This window comes from Peromyscus maniculatus, chromosome 3 (assembly GCF_049852395.1).
Source record: "Peromyscus maniculatus bairdii isolate BWxNUB_F1_BW_parent chromosome 3, HU_Pman_BW_mat_3.1, whole genome shotgun sequence".
In the NCBI taxonomy this organism is placed as follows: Eukaryota; Metazoa; Chordata; class Mammalia; order Rodentia; family Cricetidae; genus Peromyscus; species Peromyscus maniculatus.
Genome location: NC_134854.1, coordinates 21,088,006 through 21,109,416, shown reverse-complemented (window position 1 = coordinate 21,109,416; position 21,411 = coordinate 21,088,006). Strand labels below are relative to the sequence as shown.

At 42.7% G+C, this 21,411-nt stretch overlaps 1 protein-coding gene across 12 annotated transcripts in view; it reads left to right on the top strand.

Annotated features, from left to right (window-relative positions):
* Nucleotides 1-20,953, top strand: part of Ppp1r9a (protein phosphatase 1 regulatory subunit 9A) — a 268,989-nt gene extending 248,036 nt beyond the window's left edge. For 5 of the 12 annotated variants that reach the window (XM_042272774.2, XM_042272773.2, XM_006986867.4 and 2 more), the window contains 5 exons: nucleotides 9,426-9,624; nucleotides 11,549-11,668; nucleotides 12,413-12,436; nucleotides 13,477-13,659; nucleotides 14,957-20,953. In XM_042272774.2, coding sequence (XP_042128708.1) covers nucleotides 9,426-9,624; nucleotides 11,549-11,668; nucleotides 12,413-12,436; nucleotides 13,477-13,659; nucleotides 14,957-15,166 — 736 coding nt within the window. In that variant the 3' untranslated portion in view covers nucleotides 15,167-20,953. The remainder of the gene's footprint in view (nucleotides 1-9,425; nucleotides 9,625-11,548; nucleotides 11,669-12,412; nucleotides 12,437-13,476; nucleotides 13,660-14,956) is intronic. The other 7 variants (XM_016005423.3, XM_042272775.2, XM_076566226.1 and 4 more) reach the window with 3 other exon arrangements.
* Nucleotides 20,954-21,411: the final 458 nt, after the last annotated feature.

Here is a 21,411-nt window from a genome sequence, read left to right as displayed (position 1 = left end):
ACTAGTGTGAGCATTAAATAAGAGTGCATATGAAGCATTGTAAATGTTTTGTATGTACTTGGTTCATAGGTAGTATTCAAAAATACTAATGATGACAATTTGCAGTTGTTGCTGTTGTTATTACTTACTTCGTACAAAATGGCTTTACATTTACTGACTTCATTGAATCCTTTTAATAAGATTGGGAAGACAGATAGTGATATCATCCTCTCTTGATGAAGAATTCCACCTTCATTAAATCTGGTCCTTTCTCCTCAGGTTGTACATAAGTCAGTGAGGACCAAGATGGGGCTTGTGCCTCTTCTCTAGGTGCCTCTTCAGCACAGTATGCCAACTCTGGTTGCCAACACATCTAATAGTGACTACAGTTCTTTACAAACTTGAGGGATGATGTTAACTCCTAGTGTTCCTCTTGATGTTGTAGAGTAGGAAAGAAACACCAACTCTACAAAACTGTAAAATCACTTGGGGATCACTTGCCCTCTTCATAAGTTGTGCGCTACTGTTTCATTGTCTTGGGAGTGAGGAGAGAGAATTTCAGATTTAATTGGTGTTTGCTAGTCTGGTTTTCACTTATGCTCTACAATGGATAAAGGAGCGAATGCCCTCCATATGGTCTGAGACGCTCAAGAAAATTAAATACATGTGAGACTACAAGCAACTTACGCAATTTAACTCTCTGTGTTTTTAAAGAAGCATACAACTGTTTTGTACCTTAAAACTAAGCACTATTAACCATACTCAGGGAAAAATAATGAAGCCACTTCCAGGAGAGCAGGAGCTGAGCAAAGGCACAGTGGAGGGCAGCCCCACCTGGGAGATGACACTCCCCCCCTTGACCTTTCAGTAGCGAGCTGCCCTGGCCTGACTTTGAGGCTTAACCCAAGAGACTCTTGAGCATAGAAGCCCACAGAAGGGAGTGTTTAACTGAGTTCCAGGTGTCTCCACGCTTGCCTTGGTGGTTGGTGGTGGGTGCTGACGGTACTGTAGGAAAAATCACAGTGAGTTGGAGGTGGTGTCACCAGTATGCTGGTTACCACAGTTAGGACCATTTTTGAGCCACACCTGGGCTGTGAGCCCAGCTGTCTCTCCTCTGTCTTTGTAAAACATTCATTCTTGATTCCCACGCCTTCCCTGGACAGAAATAACTCTACATGTCCCAACACCACAAAATAGTTTCCAACTAGAATTGTCATGTTATAGTCACTAGTAATTATTAGTAGAATTTTGGTGAGGTAAAAAGAGCTTATATAATTGAAATAGAAAAACAAGAGAAAACTATTCTGTTTCACAAAAACAAATTGTGAGCTACCAGAGTAATTGATAACACTAAGCAGATCGACTTCTCTTCTCCTATGTGGGTTGATGATTGACCCAGAGCCTTAAACAAGGCGTTCTCAAAAGAACAGAATCACCATCCTGTAGGAGCTTCATGCAGTTGGTCTCATAGGGCCCTGCTGCCGGGGGTCACATCAGCGGCTGCAGAGAGCATCCCAGAGCACTAACAGGGAAGTGTGGGGAATGGACTCGACCCCTGCAGCTTTCTCAGAAAAAGCAGCAGAAGAGCCTCAGAGAGAGCTAATAATCTTATCTCTTAGGCTTTTTGTCGAGTTCCCATTAGGTTGTTAGAATCTGTTGAGGTCATCAGTCAGTTCCAACCTGTACTGTCAGACTTTAAAGAGTAAGACTTTCAGTAAAGTTAGTCTTGGTTGTCGCTTTTCTTACCCACACAGTTTACTCTGCTGCGTTTCTTGTGAGGACATAATAACTCAGATACATGAGCAGCGGGAGACATGCAGAGAAAATAGATGAGGATAATGATCATAATAAATAATCCCAGGGAAGAAATATGATTTAGTATGCACAATAGACATTATGATTTGCACAAGCACCCTAGGAGAGAGCAAGCAGAAGCAACATCAGGTAGGCAGAGCTTGTTAACCCTTAGAGGTACACGCCTGAGCTGTAGGGTCAGCCATAGTCCATCCTGAACCGTAGAGTGGTGAACACTGGTTAGTGGTCGGTGAAGTACCTGCTTACGGCACCGTTGAGAAGTCCCAGTTTAGATTCAATGGACAATCGTGTGTGTGTGTGTGTGTGTGTGTGTGTGTGTGTGTGTGTGTGTCAGATAGATGTAGATGATGTTGGGGAAGTGACAGAGAAGGGCGATGGAAATGAATTTGCATTTACCTTCCAAGAATGGACAGTGAAAAGAAGCCTGAGAGGCAGTCCAAGGTAGTGGTACTGACTTTGCCTTAGTATGTAACCCTGACTTCCGACCAGATGTAAGTGCATGGCATTAACTTGCTCTCTGTCTCTCTCTGCTCGGTCTACTATGGCTGCTACTGTCAGCTGTGGTTACTGAGCTGCTCTACGGTGAGGTGTGTGCCATAATGGAAAAGGCAACCTCCTTCAAAACCTTAGTGTGAAAAAGGAAAGATACACATCTTAGTTTTTATTATCAATTATATTTTAAAACACTTTAGATTTGGAGTTGTAGATATATTTACTATTAAAATTAGTTTAACTATATCTTTTCATGTGGTTACTAGAAAATTTTAATTTATACATGTAACCCACACTATGAGTCTTAATTGGTGCTGTTCTGTATGGTTCTATGAAAAATGATTGTTCCTTCGATTCTAGATCATTATTATGTTGGCCTGTAATTAATATGTCCATTCTTTGTTGATATATATTCTACTCTGACTCTCAAAATACTTTGTTTACATTCAGAAGTATGTGTTTTGTAACATAATTTATTTTAGAAGTAAACTACATGGAGAAAAGTAAGATAAAGCAAAAAAGTATAGTTAGTACCTAAACTGCATCGTCTTCAGCAACAGCTTCATAGTAATTATTATGTTAGCTTCTCAGTGAAAACCAAGGGCATAAGTCAGAGTTCAAAACCTAAGTTCAAAATTCAGCTATGCCACTTATTTTAGGCAAGTTATTTAACCTATCTGTGACTCAGTTTTTGTCTGAAAAAATGGAGTCATACATATTCCTCATGTAACCGTCTACAGACTTTTAAAAAGTCTGTGAGGGGTGATATTTCAGTCCATGTTAATTCTCTAACAAGTACACATTGCGATCATCATCATTTCTAATATTTAGAGAAAGTTTGTTTGGAAGGAAACAATGCACTCCCCGTGTGTACTATGCTGGCAGACTTGTCCATCCAAGGATGACTTTCATGCTATCTTGGAAAGCAAGAGAATAATTGTCCTGCAGGCAGTCCTTCATAGATGATATTTCTCTCAAAACCTTTGGGTAGATTATGGCATGCCAAAGAGTTTGAGATTTGATCCTATGACAGGTGCCTGGCTTTGCCCTGCTGCTGGGTAAGGCAGAAGCCTCCTTGACGGCCATTTGAGCTGAATGGCTACACACCCACTAGCAGAAAGGGGATTGAGGTGAATGCATGAGTGGATATAGGAAAACACTTCATTTGTTCTTGGGCTGGGCCCAGAGAGAGTGCCACTGGGAGGTGCAGAGTCCTCTTTGCAGGACTTGGGCTAGTTGATAAAGTCATTTAAGAACAAACATGGGAGTTAGCTCGGTGTCAGTCTTACTGGAGAAAAAAAGGGGGACAGGCAAGCTGGAGGTCTCGGCAGCAGCTGGGAGAGGAGCTGCAAAGAGGAAAAACTAGGAAGATATGCCATGGAAAACATGGGGAAAGAAAGAACCCCCTAGCCTTTGTTCCTTGTAAGGGTGCACCCTTCTCAAAGTGATGTGGCCCTCTGCGTAGAAGCTCCACTCCATTCTTTCAGAGCAGCCAACGAGCAAATACTTAACCATTAATTACACTGTGCGGCTGAACTGTCATCCGCTAGGAGCTGCTTTGGCTAGCCCTCAGCGTGGGACCGGGAGAGTGGGGATTGCAATCAGTCTACCTGTTGGCTTCCTTAGCTGCAGTCCAGAGAGGGGTTGGTAATTGTGTTTTCTGTCATCGGTATCTCCGTCCGTTTCGTGGTCAGTTTGAAGCCCCTGCCCTTGGTCCATCTTTAACATTGCCGTGGTTCCAAGAAGCTTGTGCTTCTTCATCCCTTACACACTTGACCCCTGCTGTTCTGTTTTTAATCTAGCAATGGAAAGCCAGTGCTTGAAGATGAATTAGAAGCAGCTTGGAGGTTTCCCATTATTGTGATTGAAATCTGCCTTCTTTTAATTCTTTAATTTCCTATCTAGCAGGTTATTACGACCACTGATCATGTCATTTATCTCAGAGGAAGCTGACAGATTGCTGTCACATGTCCCAATTGGGCTTGGAGGGAGAATGATTTCGCCTCTCTTTCTGCCAGGCCTCCCCTGTTAAGAGTACTCACCTTTATGCTACCTCTAAGTCACAGCGTGGCTCTGATAGAGCCAACTGACAGCCTCCAAGGGGCCCTCCAGTGGCTCTACATGTCAGCTTCAGAATCTGAAACTCAAAGAAAAAAGTACGTTCTTAACAAGGAAACACTTTTGAATGAAGTTAAAAAAAAAAGTCTTGGGCTGGGGGTATAGCTCAGTCATTAGAGTGTTTTTCTGGTATGCATGGGATCCTAAGTTTCACCCCAGTCCCTAAAGTGGGTTCAGTGCCCCATACCTGTACTCTCAGTGCTTGGGAGATGGAGGCAGGAGGATCATAAATTCTAAATCATTCCCTATGCTACATAGCAATTTCAAGTCCAGCTGGGAGTTCCTGATACTCTGCTTCAGAACTAAGAGAAACTTTGATTTAAACTTCCTAGATTAAATTTGTAACTGTAATGAGGACTTTAAGCATCATTGCTCTCATCAGTTTGGTTGACTTATTTATAAAAACACAAATGTAAAATGAGATTTTGTGGGCTGGAGAGATGGCTCAGGCAGTAAATTACCTGCCAAACACGCATGAGAACCTGAGTTTAGGTCCCTGACCCCCATGTAAAAGCCAGGCTTGGCAGTCAGGTCTAAAACCCCAGCACTGAAGGAACAGAGCCATGTGGATCTCAAGCTCCCTGGCTACCCAGGCTACGCAAAGGTAAGCCCCACATTCAGTGGGGGACCCTGTTTCCAAAGAGAGGTGACAGTTGTAGAGAAAGACATCTGATGTTGTCCACCTTTGCCCCCCCACACACACATATCACAGGAAGGAAGGAGGGAGGGAGGGGGACAAAAAGAGGTCTAGGTCACTAAAGTGAATTTAAATTTTCAAGCGTGTATGTCAGATGCAGAGTGTATGATTAAGGTTCTGGGTTTAAACCCAATCACCACAATTAATGAAAATAAAATTGTAATAGAACCAGAAGGCACATTTTGCTCAGATTTAGAATAGCAGCAGATTTATTGTCCTGAAATTAACATCTGTTTGAGAGCATTGGATCTACATGATCATTTTTGCAATTTCAGCTTAAAGCCTGTAGAGGAAAGGGAATAGTTTGATCATCTCCTGGGAGTTAGGGCTGAGCTATCTACTGTGACTCTAAGATGGACTCTGGCTGCTGACCAGAAATTTCGACCAGAGCTCTGGATCTGGGAGCAGATGTCCAGGGTGACTGAGCCTGAGTGCCAGATGGACACATGTTTCTGATGCTCCCCACCAGGACCTCTAAGTTCCCTGTGGATGGATCCGCCCTCACAACCTCAGTCTCTTCAGTGAGTTCTTAGATCCTTTCAAAATTACTTCATCTGACTTAAATAAGTGGGAGTCTGCACACATTCCTCTTGTTACAGCTATTACAATCTACGTAATTCTGTGGTTCTTAATACTTTTTCTGCCCAGCAATTTTTGAACTGGAAATGGTATTTTGATGATATCTTATTAGATTCTGAATACTTCATATACCGTATTTGCAGAATTAAAACAAAACATATCACTATGGATATTTAACTGGAAAAGCTGATTTTTAGGGTGCCATCCCCAGGATAAATAGGTTCCAGAATATATGTAAACGAGTTAATTACACTAGAAAGATATTAACCATAAACCATTTGACTACCAGGAAAGGTTAATCCAGTGACATCTTTGGCTTATGAAAATTAAATTTGATGACAGTTGTTTCTTCTAGTCCCTAACAATAAAGCACGTAAGGATGCACTATGGCAGGGACTTGTGATTCTTTGATATATTTTTCTTAACGATAAGCCTTTGGTGTATAAGCTACCACAGGTGAAGGCTCCTCTGACCCTCTGAAAGTCATATGCAGATCCATTAAAAATCCATTCTACTAATCTTGATTTAGAAGAGAGGGGAAGGGGGGAGAGGAAAGAAAGGAAAGGAGGGAGAGAAGGAAGAAGGGCGGGAAGGAAGGATATTGTATTGTTCCAGACATTTTCTCCACAAAGTGAAACAGACAGTAAGAGGCAGTCAAAACGGAACTCCAGCTACCATACCCTTTCTGCTCCTTCGAAGGCTCAAGAGTTCAGTTTATCCAGGAAGAAACTGGTGTTGGTTTTAGGGAACAAGCCTGGTAGGCAGTTGCATCTATAATTTTAAAATAATAGAGTACTGGGTGTCTTAATGAATATTCTATTACTCTAGGTCCAAGCAAGTGGAAGCCAGTTCCTTTCTTTGAGAAGAAAGGTTGCACACAGGGGTTAGTTACACAGTCATGGATTTTAAAGCTATAAGTAATAAATAATGGAGCTAGAAGAGAGACACAGCAGGGCACAGCCAGACTCCTGGAGAGCTAAAAACAAAACAAAACAAAACAAAACTCCAGAATCTACCAGTTTGCTGCCCTGGCATCATGGTTGTTACCCTGGAAGTGGGCTACCATTGCTTCCTCCCAACTCTTCCCCAACTTTCCATTGTCTTTGTATCTAAGGCTGCAGAAAGAGAGCCTCTGTCGAAGGCTGGGTTCCATGACCTTGTTCACCTCTATAAGAACAGCATGACCTATAGACCCATCCTCAATGCTGTATGTACATGTTCATACTCTTTATTAGTCTTAATATTTTCCTGGGATCTTCAGGTTTTTTCAACTGTTGCTTGCCCTAGTTTGGATTCCCTAAAGTCCTTTTCAAATGAAGCCAGTGAATGGCAGCATTCTGACCCTCTGCCCTTTATTCTCCTTAAGGTCATGGTAGTGGTCTAGAACCATTATTATAAAGATTTTGGTGTAGGATGAGGTTGTCATGCTGTCCTTAGTTGCATAGCTTTCTCGTCAACTCCCTGACAGTGGCTATCTAGTTAAGTACTACCACACTCAGTTCCTTTGACTCAGCATTGTCCAGCCAGAAGAGAGTATGACCTTCGGGACCATCTGTTCCTTAGATGTGCCCAGTCTCTAAGGGGTGGGACTGCAGAGAAGATGTTTCTGTGTTTCTGAACAGACTATTGTGGGCATTTTTACTGGAATGTAGGGACTTAAAGACAAGCCCTAGAAGTTGAGTGGACAGATGATGAGAGCCCCAAAGAGCGCTGGCTTCCAGACAGCACAGGGTCACCTCTTCATGGGGAGTAGGAGCAGACAGAATGATGGAGCGCCCAGAGTCAATCCCTGCGCTACAACTGGAGTCTCTAATCTTATCTCCACCCTAGAAGGATTTATTAGTATTTATTTACATTCTAACTGGGATTGTTTGCCTTATGGAGATAAGATTTCTCCCCCTCTCACAGAGGGGTGATGAGGACAACTGTCTGTTTGCTTTATTGCCATCCAGACTTACTTTTCCAGAATCCTTCACCTCAGTGTAGACTGAGGGTGGGGTAACTTCTAGGACTAAAGCATCAGAACCTGTAAGAGGAAACTGAAGTGTAGAGCCAGGGAGCAATTTTTCACCCGTGATCACTGATGTGCTCTGTTCTGTAATGACTTGCGTTGTATTTGCGTTCAGGATAATCATAATAAGCAAAGATGGAGCTTGTAAGAGTCAACTGAGACCTGTGTGAAATACCAATTCTGGGTCAGCTTCCCTTCTCTCCTCCTATTTCTGAGTTGTGAATCTAACATCTGGACCAGCTTTACTTGATCCATGGGCAAAGAATAAAAAGTTCCCCCTCCAGAGCACAAGGCCCCTGAAAGTGTGCTCTGGGCTCGGTTATTGTACTCTCCTATCTGGTGATAAGTAAGTAGATTAAGAGTACAAGATTTTCCATTTAGTTTAAGCTTTAAGATGAAGTTCAAGGTCAACCTAGCTCTCCTTGATTTCTGTTACCCTTGAAGATACTCTACTCCCCCTATACACTTTTTAAAGATGCTATAACATGATCACGTCTTCTGGTTTCTTGTATGTGGCCATCAGTTTTATTCACCCATCCTGCTGTGTCAGTTTTACCAGAACTTCACAAAGGTTTCTGTTCTCCTTAGCTATTCTTACAACCTTTCCGTCTGTATATCACCTCCAGTCTACAGGATGAGGATTGTTGAATTTGGTTCTTGTGTACTATTTGGAAACAAGACAGAAGCTTTAAGGTTTGATGGTGTTTATATCAATTTGAATTGTATTTCTAAGTGTGCTTGAGATGAGGTGTAAGGAGACTGGGATTCAGCATAAATGAGGGTTATAAAGTATCTACGTCTATGGTCTCAAGGCATTTTCAATTGAAGAGGTTCCTGTTGTCATAGTAGCAACAGCTGCCGAGTAACTGGCTTCCATCCAGTATCATTGGTCCAGTGATACTGAGGTTCACCTCTTCCAAATGTACACAAGCATTTTCTTTTCAGCTCCTATACAAGTATTTCCGCTTCACCAATAGATAAACACAAATATGAAAGTACCTACATTAAGTTTAAAAAAGAAAAACTGTTTCTCAACTGTCTTTGAACCTTTAAATATTTCTAGACCTGAACATTTATACTTTAATGGCTTCCCTGGCTCTTTAATAAAAGTTAATCTATTTAATTCATAGCAGTTGCATGTGAGATACATCAACATATTTACTTGGGACAGGGGGACTGGGAAGGCCACACACTCAGCTTCCAAGTGGCCCTATACCTCTCCTGTGAAAAGACACTGAGCTTCTGATGAAAAACCAGTAAGCTGCATGTTCTGCTTAGCATAACACATGCTCTAAAATTTCCAAATCACTGAACCTTTCAGTCATAAATGATGGAAGCATGAATCCAGAGGTAGGAAGGAAGAACGCTGGTTATGAGCTAGTGTGGCTCACTTGATGGCTGTCCAGGACATCAGAGATGTCAGAGACTAAGAGCAGTCTCTGAAAGGCTGTGCCGCTCTGATTTGAATTCATCCATGTGTACTTACGAAGGCACATTTAGTGCAATTTTGCCAAGGAAATAGCCATTCAAAACAATTTGTTATCATAGATTCCATTTAAATGCAAAGAAGGTAAGTATTAAGGCTAATGCTAGGGCCCAGAGGGTTACATTTTCACTATCCTAAATAGAAGAGGTACTCAGAGTTTCACCTATGTAGAGAGTCTCTTTGGAATTGGGTTCAGTATGTCTTGTGCCATTTCTTTGTCTAACGTGCTCATTCTTTTCACACCACAGGATCTTCAGAAGCAAGTTGGAGAACTGGAAAGCCAAGCCTTCCCCTGCGGCTCAGGCCTCCACCCGCTCTCCTTGCATGCCTTTCTCATGGTTTAACGAAAGCCGGAAAGGATCCTATTCCTTTGGGAACCTGCCTTCAGTTCCGCGTCCCCTTCAGCCTTCTCCTGAGACACTAATTTCAGATAAAACAGGGTCCAAGGTAGACACCAGTGGACTAAAAAAGCTGACAAGAAAGCCCCCACTCCTGTCCCCTCTTGAATTTTGGAAGGCCTTCTTACCTGTGTGCACACCCTGGATCTCAGGAGCAATGTGCTAACACTGCCGTAGGCGTGCATGGTGTTTCCTCTGTGGGGCAAAAATGCCTCACCTAACTGGCACCCTCTTTAATACTGTTCTGTTCTAGCGTGTGCATTTCTCTTCGATTTGTCTGTCATTTCACTTACCGCTATTGCTATTAAATCTCAGGTTGACAGTTAAGCCATGCTGGGAAAGAGGCATTCGGGAGATGAAACAGTTTGGGTTTACAGATATTTACTAAGTATTCTTCCTTAAATTGCATTATGAAACTCTTTTGCTGTGCTCGTCAAGGTTTACTGGAAAATAGATAAATTTGGGCCTGACTGTCTTCAATACATTTAAATGAAACAAACAGAAACCATTGGCATGTAGCACCTTACTTCCTTTTTGTATCAAATCTACTTTTTGTAGAACATGCTGAGCACTTGTTCTAATTCTGTCACCAGAGTTCTTTACCGTTAGCAGAATTAGAAATGATCTGCATGGCTGTGGTGCATTTCAAAATGCATGATGGGTATTTCCAGCATGACACTGCAAACCTTCTCTAATAACGTTTTACTGAAACACATGGTGGCTAACCTTCGAGTTATTTGGTTTCCTTTTCTCTGTGTTCACTCTTCTATCCCAAACAGAAATGTGTGATTAATCTTACTTAAACTTATTTCTTTCCTTGAGGTCAGCAGCTCAAAAGGTTTTGCCTGAGGGGCTGGAGGATTGCTCCAGTGAAAATACCAAGGGTGATGTTTTGGGTGTAATACCTTGCGGCTTGAATGTTCTACCAGCCTCCCTCCTTTTTTGAAGATTTATTGAATCTTAGAGTTGCTTTGGTACTAAACTCTCTGGTCTCTGGCATGGTATTTATTCTCAATAATCAGCTAAACCCAACACAAAGGAACCTAGTAGAAATAACAGCCCAGTTCCTAGAGAAGTGCCATATGAAAGAAAACAGTGTTGGGCAGTTGCTTAGGGTTCCTGGGAATCCAACCATTCAACAAGTAGCAAAGAAGTTCTGGTCATAATCAACCCTTTGGGCCTTTTAGTGTTGTTCTGGGACTAAAGTTTCACTTGAGTGATTCTAAAATTATCTCACACTAAAGAGAGGTTCAATATACGATGTTTTCACAAGTGAGGCCATCGTCAAGTTGTTTTAACATCTACTGAGTGTGTTAAAGGAGTTCTGGGGAATTGATTTCCCTCACTCCCCCTCCCTAACCCCAGGAGGTGATGCAGACTGTGGGTCTATTCGATGCTCCAGTCTCTGGCTCATATTCCAACATGTAACCAGTGTTGTGTTGTCAGACTATGCCCTCCTCCAGAACTCATCACTCTGAAGGGTACATCCAGGAGGGGACCTGTCACTTCTCACAGTATTTATCACAGCCAGCCACACGCCATCTTTCCCAGGGGCACTCCAGCTACCTTGCTGATATGAATTGCCATCTGTTCTGATAACTCAGCCTCTCCACGGCATCTTGTGTTCCTACTTATACTGTTGCTCATCACAATTAGGGTCAAAGCAGATGGGCTTATTAATATCACTCCTCTGATCAGTTACAGAGGATAATGAATTCTGTGCCCTTGGAGAGAAACTGAAAAATCATTTCTCTGCAACACCTATCCTTGCATCAGATGGAGAAAATGCCCAGGATTACCAATCAGTCTCAAAAGGTGTCACATCCTCTACTGCTGCCCAGTTGAAGGCCATCATCACCACCAAACTCTTCTAAAGAAAATTGATTGAAATGGAGCAGTTGAGGACTTGGAAGCATGGCTGCCTCTAGTTCCCTTCGTGTGTTTGTGTAACATGGTTTTATTTGTTTTTACAGAATTTCACCTTCAATGACGACTTCAGTCCAAGTAGTACCAGCTCGGCAGACCTAAGCGGCTTAGGAGCAGAACCCAAAACACCAGGGCTCTCTCAGTCCCTGGCACTGTCCTCGGATGAGGTACTGGAGTGGCACCATGGCAGAGCTGGGTTTTTATGTCACACATTTCCTCCATATCCCACTATAGGAAGATGTTTGAGGGTGGATTTAGCATAGAAGTCATCAGCACTGAGGTTTCATGTTTAAAACAAGGTCCTTATGATTCCAACCCTCTTCAACATTAAAGAAAAGTATAGCTTCTGAGCCCTTGAAGCTTCCCAGGCATCCATTTATATATGTAAACACACATGATATGGAGGCAGGGCGCTGGAGAACAAGACTAGATAACAGTTTAGATCACTTGGAAACTGTTTATTATCCACCCCTTCCCCCAGGCTTTTGACAGTCCTCTGACCGTGATATGCCCCCAGTTGAATCACTGCAACCAATAGGCAGAGTTCTGGAAAGAAAATAGAGGAAGAATCGTTTATCCAGATGCTAGAGTGAGGATTAGCATTGCTAAGAATTATCAGAAAATATGTATGCAGGAGAGAGGAAGAAAACTATGTTGGGATTGACTAGTTCTAAAAACTGGTGGGAGTCAGAGGGGGGGGCAAGAAATAATGTAACATTTTATGTTTGCTCTGGTTCTTATTTCTTTCTAACATGAGTTTTGTGCACCCAAACTCCGTTTCTTCCTTTAAGCTTTTCTGGTCATGGTTTTCTAGCTGGGTTTGACTTGGATGTAACAGAGTGCATTGTGGATGCTGTGTGTCCCATTTATGTAACACTTTTCTTCTCGTTCTTTTGTTGCTGCTCACCCAGAGCCTGGATATGATAGATGATGAGGTGAGCTGTCTGGGGGCTGTGTGTGGTGCCTTGCCTGATCTGAACCTGCTTTTTCTCCTTACAAATGACTTAGGAACCCAGTGCTACAGCACACTGTCTCTGTTGGGGAGGGAAAGATTGCACTTGTTTACATCTTACTTGAGAGGTGTTCCTGGATCCAGAGGCTCTAAGTCCCACCTCCAGAATCCCTCATTTATCTCCCATAGCCATTACCTGACATGGTCCGCTCTTCTCCATGTCCTCTGCCTTCCCCTCAGCTTACACCCTCCTCTCTCCTCCGTTCTTCAATAGCTCACCAGGGTAACTTCCGTCTTTCCTCTGAGCCCTATCACGACTTCATCTTCCCTCAGCTTAGCGGTTCTAGGAGCGCTCCTGCCTCTTTTCACAAACACAGGGCATAGTCTAGAGTGGACAGAGCCTGGAGTTGGCAGTGAGTCTCCTGTTAAGCTCTGCCGCTCACTGATGTGTTGTCTAAGAGGGATCACGGAATGTAAACTTCCTGACCCTGTTTCCTCGTGTCTTAAAAGTACTTGTGGAGGTGAGCGCTCTACCTTCCTCCCAGGTTGCTGCCTGCTCACATGAAATAATGGCTGTAAATTTCCCAAGGCTTGAGGGCTTTAAGACCTTTTTCTATAAAGTGAAGGAGACAATATTTTTAATGCATTCTTAGTGTAACTTTAGTGTCTTCTAAAAGGATAAATTTAAAGTGATGTATTGAATATAGAAATCTATGAAATATTTATTTTCTACATCTGGTAATATCTCCATAGTTATATATTATAAAATCATCAGTGTTAGTGTGTAGTTTTTCAATTTTTAACTTCCTTCATATGTAATGGTACTTTATTTGTGGAATATTTTTAATTTTTCATTACCAGAATCACAAGGTAATAGACGTTTCTTCTTAACATAGGTAGAACTATTATCATTTTATGATGTACAAGTAAATACGGCTTTGTAGCTTGAGAAATTCCTTTGGTAGCATCATATGAGCCACAGTGTTTAGTCCTTTAACACCACTGCATCCGTTCCCGCCTTAGATCCTCGATGAGGGACAGTCTCCCAAGCACAGTCAGAGTCTGAACCGGGCCGTTCATGAATGGAGTGTGCAGCAGGTTTCTCACTGGTTGATGAGCCTAAATCTGGACCAGTATGTGTCTGAATTCAGTGCCCAGAACATCACTGGGGAGCAGCTCCTGCAGCTCGATGGGAGCAAACTGAAGGTAAAGACTCCCGTGTCTGTGGTAGGTTACCAGTGACGTGGATTGCTTGTAGCACCTGACACGTTTTCATTAGCCGAGAGTGTTCTGCATATCCATGTGGTCATTTTTGCCAACACTCAGCAGAAAAGATACTGAATTATTTCTCAGTAGAAAATGAAGCTCCAGGAAGTTCATCAGGGGTTCTGACTCAAGATAGGCTGCTGAGCAAGAGTTAGGGACCCTTTCCTTTGCTTCCCCTGGAAGCACATGACCTCTGTTTAACACCCCCACTTCTCACTGGACTGTTAAGTTTTAGTAATGGCCGGTATGAATCTTTCTTTGTTGGTTTCTCTTCCATGCTCCCCCTCCTGTCCACACTTGAAAACTGAAATGGCATCCCCAGCTTCCTCCCCACGTCTATGAAAGCCATGCCTCCCCGTCTCCTCCACTGCACCTTCATTTCCACTCCTCCAGCCCATCTCTCTGAGAGACTGAGGTGGCACCCAACCCTGTGGAGAAAGGGCAAAAGGAGGGTACAGCCTGTTCCCCACACACTGTTCCCTCCCCACTGCTGCAGGCCCCTGCGAGGCGGGTGGATGGATGAGTGTCTCTTGACACTCTTTGAAAAGGTTAGAGATCAATCAATAGCTTGTGAATATGAAGGCCCCATTGACAAGGCTGTCCCTGGTGGGGAGACGGATGCATCCTGCTGTTGATGCTGAAGGTCATGGAACATTTAAAGTACACAGCCATCTCCCCTGATTCTGAATTCTAAGCTCACCCAGCAATCTCATCATTATAATCAGGCTTCCTCTCTAAGTCTGCCTTTGGGGAGACTATGGCTACAGAGATACCGATGTGGGCACCCTGGCCCCAAAGACATTTTTGGTTCTTATTGTAAATAACTCCATTGGCAAAAGAGAGCCATTTCACTTCTTCCTGCCCTTCTTGGAGCCTTGTGTGACAGCAGGTGCTCTCTGCTACCCTTTGAAGATATTGATGAGTTTAGCAATACTTCGGCGGAAGGATGAAGAAGCAAGATCATGCCCTTTTTATTTATTCGCTCATTAGTCACCAATTTGGAAAGCATTTTCTTAATGACTCCTGGAGTGTATTTTGAAAGAGCTTGAGAGAACAAAGCACAGATCCTCCTGCACACAGAATTTAGCAAGTGCAGTCTGCTTTCTCTTAGCTCTGACCTCCTCAACCCATGTTTAACTAAGGTCGTGAGATTAAGCACAGTGTGATGTTTTCCTCATCATAAGCAAAGAGGTCAGCAGTTTTTCACATTCAGTTTGTACATGTGTTTCCTTTGTAGGCACTTGGAATGGCGTCATCCCAGGACCGGGCACTGGTTAAAAAGAAACTGAAGGAAATGAAGATGTCTCTAGAGAAGGCTCGAAAGGCCCAGGAGAAAATGGAAAAGCAGAGAGAAAAGCTGAGGAGGAGGGAACATGAGCAGATGCAGAGGAAGTCCAAAAAAGCTGAAAAGATGACGTCCACAACCGAGAACAACAGTGAGCAGTGATCCCTGGTCTCCTCTAGTACTGGGGAAGCTTGAGGGAAGTCCCGCCCCTTCCTGGCCCCCTTCTCCCGCAGAGGATGAAGACAGACTGATGGGGACAGTGCCACTGTGGGCGGTTTAAAGAACTGTGTGTTGGATGCACTCTGAGTTTTAACCTCCTAAAGTAACCCCAAGCCACATTTGGTTTATTAACAAACCAGAAATACCATTTTTATCTTCTACTTAACCAACATCCTGTGCTGTGTTGAGCGTATGGTGCCACTTGGAGAACCAGCCTGACCCAGCCAATGAGAGCAGGACTCACTCTGGTGTTGTGAGTGGAGCACCCAGAATTTCCAGTGAGAGGCCCTGAAACTGAGATCGTAGCCCTGGTGGTTGATGTGCAGAGATGAGGAAGCTGCCCTGCTCCTGGGTTCAGATTCTAGTACGGTGTGTAGGAAAGGCTCTCCTCCGTTATGACTGTACAGCGAGTCAGTCCTGTTGGGAATGTGGGTGCCCAGCACATAATTACCAAATGGGGGGAGAGCAAGCATGTTGTTCCATGTGCTGGGAATCAAAAAGAGAGAAAAACCGTAGCTCTTTGTTAACTGTAGAAGAAATGAAGACGCCTTAAGAACAGAGCTGTGGGTGGACCGAGGGGCTTGAGAGGTAACATTTTCCTCCATGTATTGCTGAACAAAGAAGAAAAAGTCGGAGCACAGTGCAGCCCTGGGTGTTGAGATCTGCAGCTCCGTCTGCCAGCCCTGCCAGCCCAGGGTGTCAACAGCGCTGACAAACACATACAGCCCGCCCTCCCAACAAACGGGACCGGAAATTGAGTTTAAGGAAAGAACATTTTCAGGTTTTCCTCTCCTGGGACACACTCTGGCTGGTCTTCAGCCTGTCTATGACACAATCAGGAACTTGTCACAGATTTTCTACTCAGAATTTCCCAAGTGGGCTCGGTTAGTGCTTTAACAAATGTACTTTTAAGAACTTAAAACTAGAAATACTGGTTGGAGATTGAGATTTGAGTAACAGTCAACCAGAGAAATTTTTTTGAGCACACACAATTCTTTCTGTGAAGGACAGCTGTCAGTTACAGTTTAGAGACGTTTTGAATGACTTTTAAGCAGTTCTCTCCGTATTCTAAAGATTTCCAGGCTTGTTTGGGACACGGGGTGAACTTTAGCAGTATAAAATCTTACGCTTAAGTCCAGTATTAAGGATTCCAGTATTTGACCAACCACAGCTGAGTGCAGGAGGCTGGGGCGGGAGGGGGAGAAACTTGAGACATTTCAGGGCGTGAGGGTTCTTACTTGTTTGCTTGCTTTACTTTTGCTTCTTTTGCTTATGTATCTAACTCTCGTTGCTGCATTGACTCCCAAACTGACGTCATCTACCTTACGATGGACAAATTTTAAAGTAGAACTAGAGGCCAGATGAATTCTTGGGCGCATATTTTCCTTCCTTTAAAACTGCACCAGGCCCTTCTGTCCACAGCCCCGTGCATATCTCCTCTGGGTGAGCAGGTTTGCAGAGTCTGCGCTGCGGAGTTACTACAGACGCCTGTGGGGATGGGGGTCCGCTCCGCTGCCGGGGTGGCCTTGCCTTGTAGTGTGACATTGTGACTTTTCATTTTTATTGTTATTTTTGAAACATAGGAATTCTGAAATTATCTGTACTAGAAACTTCCTCCTGTTCTTTCTCCCAGGGCCTGCTTCCTTTTCTGGCCCAGAGCACTTGTGCTAAGTTCCGGTCCTTCGGAAAAAGATACACTTCAGTCTTAAACATGACAGGAGAGTAGCATAGTGCTCAGCAGTCACCAGACCCCTTTCCTGGTTCTTGCTTGCGGTCAAGTACTGGGTACCTGTGTATGTCTTCAGATGTCTGATGCTTTGCCACTTACTAATATTTTGAAAAACCAAGAGACACATTACTGAACTAAAAATTCAGCAAACCTTTCCTAATACCAGAAGACTAACAAATATCAGGCAATACTAATGCTTGCTATTGTAAATTTTAGCCATTTTTCTTTTCTTGGGGGGTGGGGTGCGAACCTGGATTGCACTGGAAGCTTCTTTGTGTTCATTTATGAGAGTGAAAACAGAAGGATGATCATTTTAAGTTGTGTTTACACTTTGATGATATTTGAAATTGAATGTATATATTGGAAATGTCTATAGTTCGTCTCTGCCTGTAACTTAAGATCTCTTAGACTGCATTTCTTAAATACAGTGTTCTTACTGCAACTTAATTAAGACTTCAGTGCCCGGGTCAGTGTTATCTCACAGTTACAGATCAAGTTCATTCTCTTTGCATCATTTAGTTTGTATTTCAACCATTTTGATCTTTAAGTTAAATCATCACAATCTTAGACCTAAATGAATTCTTTTAACATTGCTACTTAAAACTGGCAAAAATGTAAAAGGCTTTTGATTGTATTGCTGAGCAAAGGACATAAGCTGGTCGACCCAGTCTGAAAACAAAGCGAAGGACCTCAGACCTTGTGAGCAATTTGTTTTCCTGTTAGTCCCCTATTGACTGTGCTGCATGGTGATAACCAAGTTTCCAATGTCTTGCACAATTCCTGCTTTAATGCTGTAGTTTTCAGGGTTTATACAATTTAACAGAGAATTGTCGCTTTGTGGACATTCAACATTTTTTGGAAGGTTTTCAGATTTTCAACAAATGAACAAAAAAGGGAATATCTGATTACTATGAACTATATTCCAGTGAAGTATTCACTAGGATGCTACCAATCACCAAGAGTGTTTTGGGGTACAGGTGATGTTTGGGCATGGGGGTACATGGTGAGGCCCTGCCCTAGGTAGAGAGCACTATAGGAATAGAATCTGGGGCAGGGTTCCACTAAAGAACTTTGTAATGGATTGCTGCACTTAAGACCATCTCCTTAAAGTGACTCACACTTATGTAATCATTTTTCCTTCCTCTCTGGAATGCGAAGAGTCCTGTTAGCGTGGAAACCACGCTTCATCCACTTTAGTGCTCTGACGAAGCCCGCATTTAGTACCGTGACAGCAAAACTCTTCTCCAGTCATCTTTCATCCGTTAGCTGAGACTGACATGGACCCCCTAATGTAGACTTTTAAAATATCACAGCAGTTTATGATTACAGTGTGACAGGAGCCAATGCCAAACCCAGCTTCCAACAGGCACGAAATGTGTTCCTTTATTTTAGGAGATGAAGGGGCTGAGGAGAAGTGAGGACTCGTGCCACTGTCCGTGCCAGACAGTATTTACCCAGGATCTTAGAATACCTCAGGCCTAAGCTGCAAGAATGTCCACAGGTCAGACTGGGTTGTCCTGAAGATGAAGAAGTCTCATCTAGGGTCTTTGTCCAATAGGATTAACTTGTGCCTGAAAATTATGTAAAAAGTAAACAATTTGCATTTATACAGTTATTCTAAGTCATTTATAAACATGAAAGGTTGGATAAATTTGAGGAGGACCATCAACACTTAACAAGGGTGTTTAAGATAATTCTGGAGGAGGGAGGGCAAATGATTCTAAAAGAAACTTCTGTACATGGGATGCATATTTCCCCTTCATGCACTGAGATATTTAAGAGTTACCTAATCCACTCGAGTAACTAAAGGCTCTTCCCATAGAGCTGGCGATCAGGAGCATGTGGCTTTAGGGGACAGGCATCCGCAGGGGCATGCCACTTGCTGCCACAGAGACCCTGCCTGAGTGAAAAGGTAGTTAGGAGACGACAGAACTAGCTTTCGTGTGTTTTCTTACTTCCATTGAGTCGGGGCTCGACCTGTGTCCAGTTCCAAAGGTGAGATTGTGGAGGTGAAGTCCAAGATTAAAGCATCTTTACTTTCTTCCAAAGTTGTCCTCACTGTGATAGGACAAAGAAGGGGATAGACTCCAAAGGAAACAGCGGTTCAGGAAGTCTGTTTGACCGATTCGGTCCTGAAAGTCAGACTGAGTGTGCTGGCTGACTTTGTTCGCATTTGTCTTGAGTATTTAAGGCCCCATGGAATTTAATCTTGATCCAAAACATTGGAGGAAAAATAACACCATAGAAAACACATTGTAACAACTTGGAGAGTAGCATTGAAGAAACTGGATTGAGCAGTTAGAGGTCAAAGGGGAAACCTACACAATAAGCCTCCCCCTGCTAAGTGACACCAGTTCCATTCACGGGAGGCCTGCGGTCCTCACCTGTTTGTGCAAGGATGTCTGTGTGGAATTGTAAGAGCATGTTTGTTACTCAAGACTCAAATCTATAAGCACCTGGACCTGTTTCTGTATCCTCAGAGCAGGGGGCAAAAGAAGCTCCATGCTTCCCAGCCCTTGACCCCACCCACGCCCCAGACCATTAGGGATCCAGCGATGTGCAAGTCGCAGGAGTACAAGAGTACGAGAGCGAGCCACAAATTCTCACTCATGTGCATGCCACTCGTGTGGGTGTCAGAACTGTGTGTGACTGTGTCCCCTACCTTACACACATATATATCATAAGCACGTGGCATAAAAATATACTATACATGGACTACAGTGATGTTAGTTAGGACCCTGGGCTGTAATCATAGCCTTATTGCCTCTTTTTGTGTTGTGTATACATTGAATGGCTCATAGATTTTAAGAGATTTTTTTTTAATGTAAGTATCCTACTAAATGCACTTACGCTTATAAATGTTTATATATTTTGGTAAAACTGATTTATTAGATCTTTGGTATTGTATTTTAGTAAGAAATTTTCCTCAAAGGTTTGATTAATGCTTTGATGTCAAGATTGCACTTTTTTTAGTTAGAAATCAGAAGATATTATGCAGCTTTGGGCATTTTCAACTGCAGATGGCAGTTTTCTAGACTAAAAATTGCACTGTGTGTTCTTGTGTATCAGCTCTCACTCTAAAATGAGATCTTCAGTAGCTTATGTCACTAACTACTGGCTCTCTGGTGGCAGTATTTCTGTCATGTGACCACTATTTACTTCCTAGGCCATCAGCTTGCAATGGCATTTTGGTTGCTACCAAAAATAACACAATGGGTTATGAGTCTATGTTGTTGGAAGATGTGTGCGTCCATTTCCTTCAGCTGTTTTATGCATACACACAAGTATCATGTTAAGGATTTAAGCATTCATTCATGAAAGAACAATTGGCCAGAAATACCTTAAATTACCTTTAAAAAAAAAAAGCAGCTAGATAACACCTCCCAAGTGATTCTCAAGCTAGATAACACCTCCCAGCAACATCAGGTTCAATCAGTGATTAATAAAATCTCTAAACATACATGCGTATACACTCCTCGGTATTACTTAATGTCATAACTACTGCTTCTGTATTTTTTTCAATGATATTTTGATGAAGCCACTTGTACATCTGCTATATATCATTGACAAGACTGGGCAGCTGAAAAGCAGAAAGAGAATAAAATTCTGTTCTACTGTAAGATTTGATTCGTTTTTATCTTTCTTTGTATATTGCTAAAGGGAAAGTGGTCTGAAAAGCATTTGAGTCTGATATGTATGGGTAGCATATTAACTGAAACTCTTAATTTATTCATTTTGCTGTCTGATTATTTGCATGGAAGAGACAATAGTGCCACATCTGATCTGTTCTTTGGTGCTTGATTAGTGTGTGCTGTTTCATATGGCATTCCTTATCTTTGGTTTTCAGAGGCTTCAAAGCAAACCATACCATAAGCGGCCCATTGTTTTCTGACCATCTAAAAATACCTGTGATGAAATTTAATTTGTTAGTGTAAATAAATTTCTTGCCAATGAGTATTATTGTTGTTAGATAATGAATGCAATAAAAGGAAATACAGTGATCTGTCAGAGTATATGTTTCTTTCTTTTTCCTCTTCCATTTCCACCTTCAACTAAAACAAGCCCTGACTGGGCAGACCTGCATTAACTGTCAAAACATATCTATCCATCAAGAGCAAAGTGCACATTTTTCATGGAAATGAATCTAAAAATAAGTTTTAACTCTGGCAAAGTGTAAATTGGCAGCTAGAATTACCCTTGAAAGCACAATTATGGCACTGGGCATAAAGTTAAAGAGCGGGGGCCTCCAGCTGGAGCCTCCCCGTCCACCTCTTCCCCTGTCTCTCCATCGCCGCTTCACCATCACGTTTGCAGTGCCCATCAGCCAGAGAGAGGTGGATGACAACCCATTAGCAGTCAGTTTCATGTAACGAGAGACAAGCTGGGAAGGAGGCAAGTCCAGCCCAGGGCACCACGTTATTTTAAGACATTTTCATCCTAAGATCTCCAAGACTAAGAA